This window comes from Gorilla gorilla, chromosome 15 (assembly GCF_029281585.2).
Source record: "Gorilla gorilla gorilla isolate KB3781 chromosome 15, NHGRI_mGorGor1-v2.1_pri, whole genome shotgun sequence".
Lineage (NCBI taxonomy): Eukaryota > Metazoa > Chordata > Mammalia > Primates > Hominidae > Gorilla > Gorilla gorilla.
In genome coordinates, this window is record NC_073239.2 from 69,566,926 (window position 1) to 69,586,140 (window position 19,215).

The following is a 19,215-nucleotide window of genomic DNA, read 5'->3' on the forward strand; positions in this document are numbered from 1 at the left end:
AGGAAGAGTCAGTTCACTTAAAGATAAATCAATAAAAAGTATCCAATCTAAAGAACAGAGGAAAGTGGGGAAAGACTGTAATAAAACAGACAGAAGCTCAGGAGTCTAATTATGTGTAATTATAATCCCCAAAGGGAAAGAGGAAGAAGATGAAGTTGGAAAAAATATTTGAAAAAATAATGACCTAAACTTTCCAATTTTGGTGAAAGACATAAATTATAAATTTATGTCTTTCAAGCTTAGCAAACCCAATCAGGATAAATATGAGGAAAATTTTGTCTAGGGACATTACAGTTAAAGTGCTCCAAACTAAATAAGAAAATCTTGAAAACAGAGAAAAATAAATTATAGAATTACATAAAGGGACATCAATGTAAATGATGACTCACTTCTCATCAGAAATAATGAAGGCCAGAAGACACGGAAACGGTATTTTTTAAATGCCAAAAGAAAAAGCTGTCAATTCTGAAATACAAATCCAGTGAAGATATTATTAAAGAACAGTGGAGAAATAAAAACATTTCCAGAAAAAAGAAAACTAAGGGGATTAGTTACCAGCATACCTAACACTGTAAGAAATGCCAAGAAAATTCTACAGACTGAAAAGAAATAAAACCAGCTTGAATTTCAGCTCTTCAAGAAGGAATGAAGAACATGAGAAATAGTAAATATGTGGGTAAATATGATTTTTAACTTCTTTAAAATATGATTATGCAAAACAAAAATCACGTAATATTGTGAGGTTTACATATGTATATGTAATATATAATTCTCTGTGTATTAAATATAACAACCATAGCATAAAGGAGAGGGTGTAAATGGATCTATACAGTTGCAGAGTTCTAACATTTATATCAAATGATAGGATATTAACTACTATCTAGACTGTGAGAAGTTAAGGATATATTTTATAATCCCTAGAGCAATGGTTCTCAAATTTTTTGGCCTCAAGACCCCATCACACTCCTAAAAATTATTGATGATGCCAGAGAGCTTCTGTTTGTGTATATTATATCTATTAATACAAATCATACTATAAATAAAAAATTAAGAGATTATAAAAATATCCATTTATTAATTTATTTAAAATAAATCCATTACATTCTAACAAATAACATGTTTTATAAAAAATTTTTTTATAAAACAAAATAATACTGAGAAGATTGGCATTTACATTTTGCAAACCTCTTTAATATCTGACTTAATAGAAGACAGCTAGATTTTTATGTCTGCTTCTGCATTCAATCTATTGTGGTATGTTGTTTAGGTTGAAGCATATGAAGAAAATCCATCCTCACACATATATATAGTTGGAAATGGAGGAGAATTTTAATAGACTTTTCAGATAATTGTGGATATCTTCTTTAATACTACACCAAAACTCAGAAGTGGAGGTTTCTTAAAGGTTAGTTGCCATGTGGAATATAAAACCATATTGGTGAACTTTTTGTACTCTCCATTGGTCAGTCTTGCATTTGAATCATTTTGTAACATCGTGCATTAATCATTTGGAAAAGAATGGTCCTAGATCTTCAAAATGTTGATACATTTCATTAGACAATATTCAAAAGCATGTGTTAATTATCAGACCATCTCATTAGAAAAGTCTTTTCGTTTTAAGAAGCGTTAATCTTACAGTACAAGTATGTACAAGTTTCTAAAAATTACAATTTTCACTTAAAAGCTTACATTTTATCATTGGAAATAAATGCTGCCAGATGTTTTCATTGAAGTGATACACTCATTTTATTTATTTTTGAAAAAAAATATGCCCAGTAGCCAAGTCCAAATAACCATTGTTTGTCTGCCAGAGTTGTCTGTCAGGTAAAAAATGGTGTTCTATGAAAAAAAGTGGTTAGATCCACTAACAAGTCAATCACGTAAGTGCTTTTCCTCAATACAGCTGCTGTTACTTGAGTGTGGAGCAGAATTAATTTAAGGGCACATCTCATCACATAGAATGTTAAATACACATGTACTCTAGGGTTTATATTTAATATAAATTATATTTTCAGTGCTTCACCAAAGATATTCTTCAATGAAACTGACTTTCTTTTTTTAAGTACAAGTGCATGGTAGTGAAGAATATAGTCACTGCCGGTACGGTTCATTGACACCGTCTTGATTTGTGCTAAGGCCCAATAATTTTACACACAATTGGTCTAGCACAGATAGTGAATTTATCAACACAGTTGGCCCAGGATAAACCATCAGAAAAGTTATTCAACACTTTGATTATTTTGATACCACTTGTGTTTCCTATCAGGCGTTGACATAAAAGAATATTTTCTTGGATGATTAGTTGGTGCTGACACCATATAAATGCAACAAAATAAGCCCTGCCACATCTGTACATTCATTCATTTGTAGGACAAAAATGTGTTTGTAGACAAAACATTAAATTAATCTTTACATTTTCAGTTAAATCCTTAAATCAGTGAATTTCTGTATAATTGGAAATGGCAATGCCATGGTTCTTTTATAAACTTTCCATCCAGCAGGCATTCAGCAATGTCAATTATATAAGGCTATACTAGTTTCTAAGCTATTGTGTACTTTATTGGCCAATGCAATATAATAACTTAGCCTTTAAAATGCTTCAGTGAGTGGCCATTTCCTTTGTAGTCTGGAAAGTTATAAAAACAATATTTGGTGTTTAAAGCATTCATGATACCTACATCTAAAATTTCAATTCCTTTTGCTTTAAACTCTGAATGATTGGTCTCAAAGTGATGCTGCAGCTTAACTTGGACCATGAAACTATTCAAAAATGTTCTGTTACAGAAGACACAATAAGGTAAATTATTAACATTTATAAAGCTTACTGAAAGAGGCTTCATAATATTTTTTCATAATATTTTCATAATATTTTTTCCTTATTTATAGTTTCACTCAGTTCATTTGACGTAGATTCCTCTCTTCATTGAGTCAGAGAACTGTCTATCACTTTCATCTTTCTCAGCATCTTAGAGGTAAACAGGGAAGTTGGATGTTGGGAAAATTATAGTGCTAAAATATGTAACACAAAATTTACCATTTTAACCATTATTAAGCATAGTCAGTGTCAAGTATAGTTCATTATCATTAAGTACATTCATGTTGTTGTGCAGCTGTGACTACTGTTCATTTTCAGAATGTTTTTCTCATCCCATACTGAAATTCTGTATCCACTAAGCAACAGTTCCCCCATTTCTAAGCTAATGATCCATTCTTAAATATGAAAACATATATAATTTTTTATTTTAAAGTAAAATATTCTAAAATCAGTTTTATTTCTAATTAAATTTTTTAAAGTTTTTGAAGAAAATTCTTAAATATTGTAAAATAAATCTTCATGGTATACGTATTCTTGTGTTTCCATGTAGGTGTGAGCACAATTCTAAATAACCCATGGGTTAAAAAAAAAAAGAAAGAAAGAAAGAACAAGGGAAATTAGAAAAGATTTCAAACTGAAGGATAATGAAATAAAATATATCAAAATTTGTGGAATGCAGTAAAAATTGTACTTGAAGGGAAAAGCACAGATTTAAATAATATATTAGAACATAAGGATATAAAATGAGTGACTCAAGTTTCTCCCTTAGAAATGGTAGTGGGAGTGTGTGGAGTAGGAAAAAGTAAGCCCAAAGTAAGTAATAGAACTGAAATAGTCCAGGCATGGTGGCTTTGGGAGGCTGAGGCAGACAGACAGTTTGAACTCAGGATTTTGAGAGCAGCCTGAGCAATATCATGAAACCTCATCTCTACAAAAAATACAAAAATTAGCCGGGTGTGGTGGTATGCACCTGTAGTCCCAGCTGCTCAGGAGGCTGAAGTAGGAGGATAGCCGGAGCCTGGGAGGCAGAGGTTGCAGTGAGCCGAGATCATGCCACTGCACTCCATCCAACGCAACAGAGCCATATGCTTTCTCAAAAAAAAAAAAAAAACTGAAATAATAAAGATAAAAATAGAAATCAATGAAATAGGAAACAAAAAATGGAGAAATTAAAGCCAAAAGTTGATTCTTGAATACATCAGTCAATTTGATCTACAGGAAAAGAAAACAGTGAAAATACAAATTGCCAATGTTATGAATGAAAGAGGGACTATCACTAAACATCTTACAGACATTAAAAGACAAGAGGATATATGAACAACACTTTGCTGGTAAATTTGAGAACTGAGATGAAATGGACAAATTCTTTTAAATATACAACTATAAATTGATACAAGATGAAATTGTATTTTATCTTAGATTTTGTAATCTAAGTAGACCCATATTTATTAAAGAAATTAAAGTTATTATCAGAAATTTCTCAAAACTGCAGCTCCAGATAATTTCACTGGTTAATTCATCAAATATTTAAAGAAGAAACAACACCAATAGTATACAAACTCTTAGAAAATAGAGGAGGGGGCTGGACACGGTGGCTCACACCTGTAATCCCAGGGCTTTGGGAAGCCGAGGCGGGTGGATCACAAGGTCAGGAGTTCAAGACCAGCCTGACCAATATGGTAAAACCCCATCTCTACTAAAAATGCAAAAATGAGCCGGGCGCGGTGGCGCGCACCTGTACTCGCTTCTACTCAGGAGACTGAGGCAGGAGAATCGCTTGAACCCAGGAGGTGGAGGTTGCAGTGAGCCAAGATTGCACTACTGCACTCCAGCCTGGGCGACAGAGTGAGACTCCATCCCAAAAAAAAAAAAAAAAAAGAAAAAGAAAAGAAAATAGAGGAGGGAAGGACACATCTTTTTTTTTTTTTTTTTTTTTTTTTGAGACGGAGTCTTGCTGTGTCACCCAGGCTGGAGTGCAGTGGTGTGATCTCGGCTCACTGCAATCTCCGCCTCCCAGGTTCACATCATTCTGCTGCCTCAGCCTCCCGAGCAGCTGGGACTACAGGCACCCGCCACCATGCCCGGCTAATTTTTTGTATTTTTAGTAGAGACGGGTTTTCACCGTGTTAGCCAGGATGGTCTCGATCTCCTGACCTTGTGATCCACCCACCTCGGCCTCCCAAAGTGCTGGAATTACAGGCGTGAGCCACTGCGCCCAGCCAGAAGAACACTTCTTAGACCAGGTTTTATGAGACCAGCATTGCCTGATGCCAAAGCTTGACAAAGATAGAGTGGCAGCCCTCTGTATTCACAGGTCCTACATCCATGGATTCAACTAACCTTGAATTGAAAATATTAAATAAATACAAAGTAACAATACAACAATAGAAATAATACAACTTAAAAAACAATACAGAATAACAACTATTTACATATCATTTTTCACAGTATTCAGTATTATAAATAATCGAGATGATTTAATGTATACAGTAGGATGTGCACATTATATGTAAAACTATACCATTTTATGTAAGGGACTTGAATATCTGTGGAGTTTGGTATCCACAGGAGGTCTTGGGACCAATCCATGGTTACTGACAGATGGCTGTACATTAACACTTACAGACTAGTGTCCCTAATACTTAGAGATAAAATCTAATCAACATATAAAAAGCATAATTTATTGTGTCCAAGAGATGTTTATCCTAGGAATGCAGCGAGAATCAGTGTCATTCACTACATTAAAACAAAAGAGAAAAACCACATAATCATTTCAATAAACAGTGAAAAGGCATTTGACTAAATTTGGTACCCTTCATGATTAAAATAAAAAAACCTCTCAGCTAATAGTAGAAGAAAAGGAAAGTACTTCCATATCATAAAAGGCATCTACTAAAAAACCTAAAATTAATGTCATACTTAAATATTGAATGTTCTCTCCCTAAGATTGGAAACAAAGCAAGGATGTCAGCTCTCACCATTTTTATTCAATATTACAATAAGACAAGAAAAAGATACAAAAGGTAAACAATGGGGATTAAGAAGTAAAACTGTCTCTACTTGCAGATAACAATTGTTTAAGGAGAACATCTTAAGGCATCTACTAAAGAACTAGAATAAATGACTTTAGCAAGTTCTCAGAATAGGTCAAAACACAAACACATTGTATTTTTATATATAACAGGAATAATCAATTGGAAAATAAAATTTAAATGAACAACACCATTTACAATAGTAGCTCAAAAAAAAGATATTTAGGAATAAATTTTCCAAAAAGCAAGCAATATCTGTATACTGAAAACTACAAAATACTGCTAAGAAAAACCAAAGAAGACCTAAAATTAGTGAAGAGATATACCGTGTTCATGGATTAGAAGATGCAGTATCATTAAGATGGCAATTCTCCCCTAATGAATCTGTAAATTCAATGCAAACCAAATCATAATTTTACCATGCTTTTTTTTAAAAAAGGAAATTGGGCTGGAGGTGATGGCTTACACCTGTAATCCCAGCACTTTGGGAGGCCTTGGTGGGAGGATCACTTTGGCTTAGGAGTTCAAGACCAGCCTTGGCAATGTAGTGAGATGCTATTTCTACAAAAAATTTTAAAATTAGCCAGACATGGTGGTGTGCACCTGTAGTCCTAGCTAACTGGGGAGCTGAGGTAGGAGGATCCCTTGAGCCCAGGAAGTCAAGGCTGCAGTGAGTTGTGATCACACCAAAGCACTTCAATCTGGGTGACAGAGTGAAATCCTGTCTCAAAGATAAGTAAAAATTTAAAAATTGAAATTGACAGGTTGGCAAACTCACCAAGTGGTATACAGCTTTTCACATGTTAATCATACCTCAATAAAGTGGTTTAAAAAGAAGACAAGTTGATTCCAAAATTTGTACGACAATGCAGATGATCTAAATATTTAAAGTGTGCTGGCTGGGCAGTGCGGTGGCTCACGTCTGTAATCCCAGCACTTTGGGAGGCCGAGGTGGGTGGATCACAAGGTCAGGAGATGAGACCATCCTGGCCAACGTGGTGAAACCCCATCTCTACTAAAAATACAAAAATTAGCTGGTCTTGGTGGCACGTGCCTGTAATCCCAGCTACTCAGGATCCTGAGGCAGGAGAATCGCTTGAACCTGGGAGGTGGAGGTTGCAATGAGCCAAGATCACACCACTGCACTCCAGCCTGGCGACAGAGCAAGACTCCGTCTCAAAAAATATATGTATATTAAAAATAAAAAATAAAGTAGTGCTTTCCTATGGAATTTTCTGTGTTAATGAAAATATTCTGTAGCTGTACCGTTCAGTATGATAGCTAGCCAAATGTGACTTAAAAAGTGGCTAGAGCAACAAGAACTGTTTAGGAACTTTTAGTTTAATTTAAATGTAAATACTCTCATGTGGCTAGTGGCTATTGTGTTGAACAGTGCAGAAAGTAACCCTGAAAATGAAAGGGATTCATACTACATTATGTTGAAACTTAGTATAAAGCTACAATAATTAAGACAGCGTGCTACTGACATGAGAAAGACAGATTAGTAGAACAGAATGAGAGCTTAGAAATCAATCTACACTTAATGTGGTTTATTGATTTTTGACAAAGATGGTAAAGCAATCCAATACCACAAGGAATTTTTTGAACTAGTGGTGCTGAAGCAACTCGATATCCATATGGAATAAAATGAACCTCCAACTCCATTTCATACCATACACAAAAATTAATTCAAAATGGAACATAGACCTAAATGTAAATGAAACAAGTGAAAAGCTTCCAAAAGAAAACAGGGTAGTTGCGGCAGATTTCTTAGAGGGGCAATAAAAAGTAACCATGACAAAAATAAGTTGATAAATTAGAAATAATTAAAATTTAAAATTTCTCATCAGGCTGGGCATGGTGGCTTATGCCTGTAATCCCAGCACTTTGGGAGGCCAAGGTGGTCAGATCGCTTGAGGTCAGGAGGTCAAGACCAGCCTGGCCAACATGGTAAAACTCCATCTCTACTAAAAATACAAAAATTTGCCAGGTGTGGTGGCAGGCACCTGTAATCCCAGCTACTCGGGAGGCTGAGGCAGGAGAATCACTTGAACCCGGTAGGCAGAGGCTGCAGTGGGCCAAGATTGCATCACTGCACTCCAGCCTGGATGACAGAGGGAGACTGTCTCAAAAATAAAAAAGAAGTTAAAATTCTTATCAAAGGCAAGACTGAGAAAATGCAAAGACGGGCCACAGACTTAAAGAAAATGTTTGCAATACGTATATCTGACAAGAGTTGATTGTCAGCATATATAAAGATCTCCTACAACTCATTGATTTAATAAGACAACCCAATTTGGAAGTGGTCAAAAGATTTGAATAGATTCTTCACAAAGAAGATATACAAATGGCCAATAACACAATATTATTAGTCATCTGGGAAATGCAAATTAAAACCAAAATGAGACATCACTACACATCTTCCAGCATGGCTAAAAAGATTGACAGTCCCAAATGAGGCCTAGAATTGGACAGTTTGGTGGAAAAACTGAAACTCTCACACTTTGTTGGAAGTATAAAATTGTACATCCATTTTGGGAAAAGATTTGTCAATTTCTTACACAGCTGAACTTAATGACCACCATATGACCCAGCAATTCCGCTCTTAGGTAGTTACCCAAAAGAGGTGAAAACATATCCACAAAACTATTTGTACAAGAATATTCAAAGACTCTATCTAACTGTCATATAAACAAACTCATATAATCAGAAAGTGGAATTAGTGTGATTTACTTTCTCAATTTTCCTGGGTCTCAGATTTCTAGGATGTGGGACTTCGGGTGCTAAAACCAGAAAACCCCTAAGCAAATCAGGAAGAGTTGGTCACTGTAATTATCCTCTCAGCAATAAAAACAACTAACTCCTGATAGATACATCCAAAAACAAGGATGAATCTCAAAAACATTCTGCAGAGTGAATGAAACATACAAGAGTTCATATTCTATGGTGCCACTTACATGAACTTCTAGAGCAGGTAGAACTAAGTTGTAAAAACCAAAGCAGAGGAGCATTTGTGTTTTGGGTTTGGTTGATGGAAGGGGTGTGAGGGAACTTTCTGGAATGATGATGTTCTGTATTTTGGTGGAGATTTGGGTTACATGTGTGTATACATTTGTCAAAACTCAATGACTAGTAAGTTAAGGTGTCTGCATATCTGCGTTCTAAAAGTATCTGTAAACACTATTGAACTCCAATGTTATGGATACTGAGGTGTTTAGGAGTGAGGTTTAACTCTTTTTCACTTATGAAGTGTGGAATTTCTTTAAAAGTGGTATGTAGGTGTCAGAGACAGGGAAAGGAAAATCATTCCTTGAGAATTTCTCCTGAGTTGAATTGCTTGTTCTGACTCTATTTTAGGAAGGTTTTCTTCAACTTTCGATAACACTTTCTATGTCGCTGGATCCTTATTTTTCATTTTGTAATCCTGTATTTTGTGGGGGTGAATCTTTTGTTTTCCAAATCAGTGGGCGTCTTTCATTGTTTTATGTATGTAATTTGACTAGAGGTTGTTTTGTTTGTTGTATTAATTCGGCATTATTGATTCTTTGCTCTTTTCTCACAATCTTTTTTTAAAAGCTTCTATAGTATTTACAAATTTAAACAGTTTCTCTGTATTATAGCATGTTTCTGACAGTTGTCTTATTTCCCAAAGCAGTGCATATAAACTTTTGCAGTTATTTTTGAGGATGGTAATTCTTACAGCATTCTGTTTTCTTGTTCTTGTTTCCTTACTTTTCTTTAATAATACATTACTTCTAAAATTGGATCTGGATTGGTTTAGATTAACTTTTTTATTAACAACTTTTTTTGGATTCACAAAAATAAAATAGTATATTGTAGAAAATTTTAGCCTTAGTTTTTAAGTTTTGCCAGTTTTATTTTCACACATACTTTTTGTGATGGTAGTGTGTTAGCTCAAAGAAGGTGCTCTGTTACTATCCCAACATCTTTCAGGGTATCTTTTATCTTTTAGTTCTTTCTTTTCATATACCTCTAAAATGAGTTGTTCTGAGGAAGTCAGTTATAATAATGGTTCTCAACCCCACAAGAGCCCCACAAGACCCGGTGCAGTTCTAATAACAAACATTTTTAATTACCTGTTTCTATCCTGAAATTAATGGATTTTTAACCTACCTACACACATAAAATTCAGTGTAATTGCCTTAATTGTAACATAAAGAGGAAATAAAAGGAGAGCAATTAATAAATATTTCAACATGTTACTTTTAGAGCATGATGTAATAGATGTTTGTGTTTAGACACAGAAACCATGAATGGGGCAGCTATAAATGCAGACTATTATAGGTGTATTGCATTGGTCACTTGTATACCACAAGCAGTATTGCTGTCAATGTCATGATTTTCTGAAATATTTGAACAACTGATAAAATTCTGAAGAAAACAAAGTACAAATTTCCTTCAATTTACACATTCTATGTGTTTGTGGAAATTTGGGCCTCTATTTAAACTATGCAAACATATAATTCGTTTATATTCAAAACGGAATTAGGTTCTGACTCAGACAATTATAAACAGGTGTTTCATCTTCATGACTGTCCAGGAGAACATTAGAAAGTTATCAAGGCCAGAGGACAGTTAGCTTAGGTGGAGGATTCTCCTGTGACTTGCAAGTCATCTCGCATCCCTGGACCTTGTGCACTAAATGCCATAATTGCCCCTTAATCATCGTGACAACCAAACACAAACTTCCAAAACACTATACTGGGTGTTTCTGTGCAATGGAACTCTTTGGCAAGGATGTCACAGAGTAATTTTTTTAATGCATAAAATAAAATACATAGGATTGCAAAGAAAATTGATTGTATGGAAATACAGACCCCAGGTTAAGAATCTCTGCAAGAGGTGACTACCACACCCTTCTCCAATATACACACTCCAGTTGAGAACCACTAAGTTGGAAGGGCTTTTTATGTTGAGGGAAATGGTGAAAGCCATAGTCTTAAAATTTTAAGGATTTGAAAGTACATATGGGTGCCCAGAACATTTGTCATCAACACTGTGGCATCAGTAGGGGACTAACAAGCACTCTGTAATAGAATCTAAAAGAATGAAAGCAAATAGCCTAGGAACTCTATTTCTATTCTAATTTTGTATCAGAAATTAAGTGTATCAAATGGACTAATGCTTCCATTTTCCATTCTTTTCTCATTATGACTAAACTACCTCTTTGATTAACATCAATTAAAGTTCAGATCTTTTGCCAACTTGTTTATTCGTATATTACAAGGCAACCTTGGCAGAACAAAATCTTTCTCCAGCTGCTATTTGGCAAGTTGGCAAAAAAAAAAACTTACACATATTAAACACAAGCAGTTCTAGGAATAGGAATTGAAAAGCAAGATAATCAAGAGTTTATTTCAACAGGTACTCAGTGCTTTGTAGGAGTGCATTGCAAGAGGTGACCATATTGTATGTACATGAATAGCTTGTCGTGACAAATGTGTAGAATACTAAACATGATGATTTTTATTTGTTTTAGGGTATGTCTCTGTGTCAGACTGTCGTCGTGGGCTCTGTAGTCATTCTTCTCTACTCTTCCAGAGCTTGTTATAATTTGGTGGTGGTCACCATATCTCAGGATACATTAGAAAGTCCATTTAATTATGGCTGGGATAATCTTTCAGATAAGGTAAATACCTACCACGTATTGCCAGTCTAACAATGTGATAATTAACTTACCCTCATCTAGGAGAACACTGTAGTGTTTGACTTACAAACACATTTATGGAATCTCTGTCTACTGTCAGTAATCATACTTAAAGCTTTGTGTTTAAAAATCTTTATGTACATGTGACATTTGAAATCATTCTTCACAGAGAACTTCTCTCAAAGGAGTATTTTCTCTCTCTTTTTTGGTAAATAATAATAGTGCCACAAGCCTCTCGGTCATATGCTAATTTTACTTATTTTTGTTAATGATGATGTTTAAATATTTCTAGATAAATGAATTGCCTATTATTAGCCAGTGAATATGGTCTTTGTTAGGAGGAAAGTAACTCTCCCCTACCCAAGAACTACATATACTCTTAATATTTGGTTCAGGTTTAGATGTTTAAATAATGGCTTTCATAAAAATCTGGCTTTGTCAGTCTTGATAATGGGAGAGCATTCGTAGTTCCTTGGGTGTCCAGGTATTTGCTATCATAATTCCCAGTACTCTAACTATGCATATTTAACTTCCTAGCATTCCCATATGCTTCCTAAACATACATTTTGACATAGCTATGTGTCATATCTTTATAGTAATTTAGCTTTGTACTGAATTTAAGGGTTCCGGGAATACTATTTTTCATTTACCTTTCTAAAGTGAAGGAATTTTCACATGTGGTTCCTTGTGGCAGATTCTATTCACTCCTTTTTCCATTTCCCTCTTCCAACATCTGATAGAACAGAAACAAATTTAATATGTAGATTAGGTCCAAAAGCATATTTTAAGTAGAGCTGAGCTGAGTGACTTAACATGTTACATTTTTCTACAGGTGTAATTAGGGTAAGTGCTGTTATTTTGCCTATGGAGCAGCTGGAACAGTAATGTCTTTAGAAGTCACTCTCTTTAGATTATGGGGCCTAAATAGGAGATCACTCCTTATTATCCATATATTAAAATTGTCATAAACTGATACATTGAAAAAATTAACTGCTTTTTATTCTTTGTAACTTCAAAGCATTTTATGTCCTTTAAAGGATAAGTGTCATTTCATGAGAAACCACAAAATATAGAAAGTTTTAGAGTTTATGTGCTTGTAGTTGATATATTTTATCTTACCTGACTTGAAACAAGTTAACTGTGGAGGTCATTGCTTATACAATAAACAGATGTAAAAATTCTCTGCCATGCTCTGTTTACAGGCTCATGTAGAAGACATAAGTGGAGAAGAGTATATAGTATTTGGAATGGTCCTCTTTCTGTGGGAACATGTGCCAGCATGGTCGGTGGTACTGTTTTTCCGGGCACAGAGATTAAACCAGAATTTGGTATGATATAATATTCCCCAATGCCTGTTCTCCTATTTTTAAAAATTATGGAACATTTATATTGATTTTCTATTTTTGACAAAGGTTAAGACTAAAAATTATTATAGATTCTAGCCTCCTTTCTTAGTGGAAAAGTAAAACCTTCATATGCTATCTAATACTTTGTTCACAGGCACCTGCTGGCATGATAAATAGTCACAGTTATAGTTCCAGAGCTTACTTTTTCGACAATCCAAGACGATATGATAGTGATGATGACCTGCCAAGACTGGGAAGTTCAAGAGAAGGAAGGTAGATGTAACAAAGCCACTTAGCCTGAATTACTATTGAAATTGATTGAAAAAAACAAATCTAAGCTTTAACCAAAATATGAAAAAAGGTGATTTGGTGGTAATATGTCAATAAATAAGATTGGCAATACTGGAGTTTAAAGCAGTAGATGTTAAACCCAGGGTGGGACCTGCATTATCAGGAACTACCATTTGACTCAAAGCCTATATGCCTTTTGGCTAAAATGGTACCATTTCATTTCGGGATCACTTGTTGGTTCAGAGCTGTTTGTGGGAGGGGGATGCACAAGGAAGAAATACTATTATAGTGATTATATGTCTGTTTCCATATCTTTAGTGCTGGTCAAAATCCAGAGAAACCCTAGATAAAACTCTTGGGAAGCGTAATTGCCATAGGAAATCTTCCCATGCCCTCCTTGTTACAAAACCATTTCAAGTCCGTAACTAGTACACTATTGACTGTGATTCGGGCAAAGAGGAAAGCTTAATGGCTGAAGCCATGAAGCATAATGGCTTCAGCTTGATATGACATTTTCTGTAATCCTAACTTCATCTGGGCAAGTTATATAACCTCAGTTTTTTGAACCTGTTTTTCATCTGTAAGACAGGGATAATAGAACCTATTTCAGAGGTTTGTTGTGAGGATTAAATGAATGTATATGTGTGTCTGCATACATACATACATACATAGATGTCTTAGAATAGAGCCGAGTACATAAGGACTACATTGTTGTCATCTGACAATCAAGTTCTACCAGTTCTGAGTGGCATTTATTCATTCTTTTGTAACATACTGCGATATAGAATCCAGGATATTAGATAAAAGTCATTAAATTTGTAGAAAAGCATTTTATTTGACAAAGAACATATTTCAATGTATTTGAGTGCTAACTTTATTACAAAATTCATTGAAAATGTTAAAAATTCAAATGTGACTTCTTATATCCTGATCATAGTCCTATGGCCTTTTTGCCTTTTTTTGTGCAGTTTACCAAATTCTCAAAGTTTGGGCTGGTATGGCACCATGACTGGGTGTGGCAGCAGCAGTTACACAGTCACTCCCCACCTGAATGGACCTATGACAGATACTGCTCCTTTGCTCTTTACTTGTAGTAATTTAGATTTGAACAATCATCATAGCTTATATGTGACACCACAAAACTGACAGCATCACCAAGTCATGATTCTTGAGTTGTTTTTCATAAATGTGTATATTCAATGTGTTTAAATTCCATCTACATAAACATTCCATTATCTGTTGCAACTGAAAACAAAATCTGGAAGTGTGGCTGTGTTTGGTAAATAACACAGCTATTATTTTTGACCTCTTCATAGTAAAATGAAGTAAAATGGAAAGTTTGGAGTAGGAGAAAAGAGAGATTAGATCTTAAGGCACTTGATGGCCTCCAAAAATCCTGACTTTGGAACATCAAATGCATATGTGCACTTTTATCTTTGTTCTGAGTCACTGCAGTCCCCAAAGTCATATGCCAATGTTCACACTGAAATACTATATTGTACACCAAACTGGAAGGCAATTTTCCTATGAAAATCAAAGCCGGTATATTCATTGGTATGCTCTATACAGAAATCTTAATAAAAATTTTATAGTGTGAACAGTGCACAGAGTTAAGGCATAAAAATGTATCATTCTTTATAAAAATCTACTGAAAATGTGTAATCATTGAAGACAGTTCTTTTAAGCATGATTTTAAAATAGCGACTGAAATTCAATCATTTTAAACAAATGATGGTAGTAATCCATTAGTTATGGCCAGCAGTGTTCTTTGGAGAGCCACAATAATTTCAAGAGGAAAATATACCAGTGAAAATTGTGTGGCTATTTTGAGTAGAATTGGTCAGTTGATTATTTTGTGTAATTGAGATATATGTAGTAGTTTAAGCATGATTCTTGAAGAAAGCAATAGTGACTTTTGCATAGGGAGATTTTGGTAGAAACTTCTTGGGACTAAACAAGTTTAGAGATGCATTTAAGAATTATTCACAAAATGTATAATTCTAAATTAAAACATAAATATATTTTCAAAAGCATTTGATTTCTCTGAAGCATGATATAGCTGGTCTTACCTAGTGAATCAGGATTGTCCTCAGGTAAATGAAATCATGATACATTATTGGAGTGAACTCAAGTGCAATACTTTGTAAGACATATAATTCCTATGACGTTCACATTTTTATAGCTTATATATGGGAAAAGCCAAATTAAATTGAATTCAAATTAATTCCAGCATTAGACTAAATGAGAAAACTTAAGTAAATGTACAAACTAGGTAAGTATAAAACCACAGGTTAACAATATTGGAGTACTTTTAGAATTATATTAAAACTGTCTTAAATGTCCTATCCCAAATCTAAAAAAAAAGAAAATGGTAGGCTGAGATAATACAGAATTTTAAAATGCACTTTGTACCAGTGTCTATATGGAAAGAAGTAGATGTTGAATACCTCAAGATGCCAAGGGAACAAGCAACATTGGGAAGTTGTCACAACATGCTCAAAGCCAAACTACAATTGTCTGCTATCTATTTCTTCAGAACTGGAACTAATACGACTATCCTTTTCTGTTTTATACTTTGATTAGAATGTTATTTCCTTGCTTACTTAAAATGTACTTCAACTTTTTAACAACTGATACAATAACTTCATAAAAGTATAACACTAGGTTGAAACCTTAAGGAAAAATTGAAATTGTTAATGCTTTTGATCTTTTGGGAGGCCAGTACACAGACAAATAAATTTCTTCTTTTTATGATACAAAATGACTTTGTATTCAATCAGAAGCATATACTTATGTTATTTTGGGTTTGTTTATAATTCTCTCATTGTAACCAAATTATTTAAAAATGTATAGTATAAAAAGTTACCCGTGGTATTAAGTGACAAAAGCGTACTTTTATTACAACTTCAGTTGTTAGATTTCTTCTCAGAATGCCAACTGTTTATTTTGCTAATAATGTTAGGCATCTAATCATCTAGAGCTGTCTGAAAAGATATGTTGTCTTTGTTAATCCTTGGGGTTCAAGGTGATAAAGTTTTTCTAGTAAGGCTCCCCTTGATAATGTTCCTATTTGACCAAACTAACAAAGATTACTTTTTAAAAATTTTTCAGATAAAATAACTTGGTTCTTTCTGCTGCATTAGTTGATTGTTCCAAATTTGAGGTTTGTAAGTTTATTCTTATCACTGACTAGGGTACCTTTGTCTCCTTATACACATCTAACATATCACCAAAGACAAATAAAGATACACTCTGGCCCAATCTTTGCTTAAAAATTCCAAAGCACTAGGAGCACTTTAAGTTTGGTCTCGAAAGGAGTTGTTTATAAAATCAAAGGGCTACCGATTCCCTGTTCATCCTGCACTGAAGCACATGATGACAATATCAAACCTTCATTTTTGTTCATTAAAAAGTGAATTTCATTACTTAAGTGTGTAATTCTATAGTGATTGGCAGTATTTGTTTTCATCATTTCACTTGGGTGGCCATTAATTTTGAAACCTTTACCACTCATTGTAGTTGGTTGTAGTTTTATGGAAAATGTAATTTATAGCTAAAGTGGCTTTTTTATGCATAACTGCCTTTTTTATTGTTTAACAGTGTTTCTCAGCTATATAATCAGTTTCAAACTGGTTGTAAAAGTATAGCTGTGGCCAATGAATGTATTTATTTGTTGTTTCACTAAATTGTAACAAAACACTACTATTAAAAATAAAAGTGTTTGTGCTTTTATTTAGAGTTCTGGTTTTCTTCATCTCTTATAATGGACTATACTGAGTTTCTATCATATAAGAATAAGAACATAGTGCTACCACAAAAAAAAAAATCAGGAGTTACAAATGATAGTTCGCCTTTAGTGATCTCATAATTACTTACATCTGGATGTCATATTGCTCCATATACACCAGTTTGACATGAAGTGCCATGCAGTTTAAAATGCCAATACGTTATTAGATAGTACAACATTTTTATTTTTATGTTTTAAGGCTTTTTTTTTAATACTTTAAGTTTTAGGGTACATGTGCACAATGTGCAGGTTAGTTACATGTGTATACATGTGCCATGCTGGTGTGCTGCACCCATTAACTCGTCATTTAGCATTAGGTATATCTCCTAAAGCTATCCCTCCCCCCTCCCCCCCACCCCACAACAGTCCCCAGAGTGTGATGTTCCCCTTCCTGTGTCCATGTGTTCTCATTGTTCAGTTCCCACCTATGAGTGAGAATATGCGGTGTTTGGTTTTTCGTTCTTGCGATAGTTTACTGAGAATGATGATTTCCAATTTCATCCATGTCCCTACAAAGGACATGAACTCATCATTTTTTATGGCTGCATAGTATTCCATGGTGTATATGTGCCACGTTTTCTTAATCCAGTCTATCATTGTTGGACATTTGGGTTGCTTCCAAGTCTTTGCTATTGTGGATAGTGCTGCATTAAACATACGTGTGCATGTGTCTTTATAGCAGCATGATTTATAGTCCTTTGGGTATATACCCAGTAATGGGATGGCTGGGTCAAATGGTATTTCTAGTTCTAGATCCCTGAGGAATCGCCACACTGACTTCCACAATGGTTGAACTAGTTTACAGTCCCACCAACAGTGTAAAAGTGTTCCTATTTCTCCACATCCTCTCCAGCACCTGTTGTTTCCTGACTTTTTAATGATTGCCATTCTAACTGGTGTGAGATGGTATCTCATTGTGGTTTTGATTTGCATTACTCTGATGGCCAGTGATGGTGAGCATTTTTTCATGTGTTTTTTTGGCTGCATAAATGTCTTCTTTTGAGAAGTGTCTGTTCATGTCCTTTGCCCACTTTTTGATGGGGTTGTTTGTTTTTTTCTTGTAAATTTGTTTGAGTTCATTGTAGATTCTGGATATTAGCCTTTGTCAGATGAGTAGGTTGCAAAAATTTTCTCCCATTTTGTAGGTTGCCTGTTCACTCTGATGGTAGTTTCTTTTGCTGTGCAGAAGCTCTTTAGTTTAATTAGATCCCATTTGTCAATTTTGGCTTTTGTTGCCATTGCTTTTGGTGTTTCAGACATGAAGTCCTTGCCCATGCCTATGTCCTGAATGGTAATGCCTAGGTTTTCTTCTAGGGTTTTTATGGTTTTAGGTCTAACGTTTAAGTCTTAAATCCATCTTGAATTAATTTTTGTATAAGGTGTAAGGAAGGGAGCCATTTTCAGCTTTCTACATATGGCTAGCCAGTTTTCCCAGCACCATTTATTAAATAGGGAATCCTTTTCCCATTGCTTGTTTTTCTCAGGTTTGTCAAAGATCAGATAGTTGTAGATATGCGGCGTTATTTCTGAGGGCTCTGTTCTGTTCCATTGATCTATATCTCTGGACCTCTTCAAGGAGAACTACAAACCACTGCTCAATGAAATAAAAGAGGATCCAAACAAATGGAAGAACATTCCATGCTCATGGGTAGGAAGAATCAATATCGTGAAAATGGCCATACTGCCCAAGGTAATTTATAGATTCAATGCCATCCCCATCAAGCTACCAATGTCTTTCTTCACAGAATTGGAAAAAACTACTTTAAAGTTCATATGGAACCAAAAAAGAGCCCGCATCGCCAAGTCAATCCTAAGCCAAAAGAACAAAGCTGGAGGCATCACGCTACCTGACTTCAAACTATACTACAAGGCTACAGTAACCAAAAGAGCATGGTACTGGTACCAACATTTTTATTTATTCAAACATTAAGCTAAGAAAAATTGTTGTATGAAATAATTTATAACACTTCTCCCCTTCCCTTCAGAATCTTAAACAGGAATCCATTTATCTACCTTATAATCCTAGGAAGGTATTATTTGATTATTCAAGAAATTCCTCAATGATGCTGCCTTTTCCCATGAGAGAAGTTCCTTTTTTTCCCAGAATAGACCCCTTTCATGACCCACCAAAAACCACACCAAATCTTGAATACAATTTCAGCGTTATTGACCCCCTAAAGTCTACAAATCCTTGGGACTCTACTGACCCTTGCTGTAAAGTGAAGGGAGTGAAAGTATTCGGAATATAGGTAGGACCTCTAATATAATAAAGATGT

At 34.7% G+C, this 19,215-nt stretch overlaps 1 protein-coding gene across 2 annotated transcripts in view; it reads left to right on the plus strand.

Annotated features, from left to right (window-relative positions):
• GPR137C (G protein-coupled receptor 137C) overlaps positions 1 to 16,885 on the plus strand; it is an 82,197-nt gene extending 65,312 nt beyond the window's left edge. For both annotated transcript variants that reach the window (XM_055361394.2, XM_004055178.5), the window contains 4 exons: positions 11,348 to 11,497; positions 12,718 to 12,843; positions 13,016 to 13,134; positions 14,121 to 16,885. In XM_055361394.2, the coding sequence (XP_055217369.1) occupies positions 11,348 to 11,497; positions 12,718 to 12,843; positions 13,016 to 13,134; positions 14,121 to 14,298 (573 nt within the window). In that variant the 3' untranslated portion in view covers positions 14,299 to 16,885. The remainder of the gene's footprint in view (positions 1 to 11,347; positions 11,498 to 12,717; positions 12,844 to 13,015; positions 13,135 to 14,120) is intronic.
• The last annotated feature ends 2,330 nt before the right edge of the window (positions 16,886 to 19,215 follow it).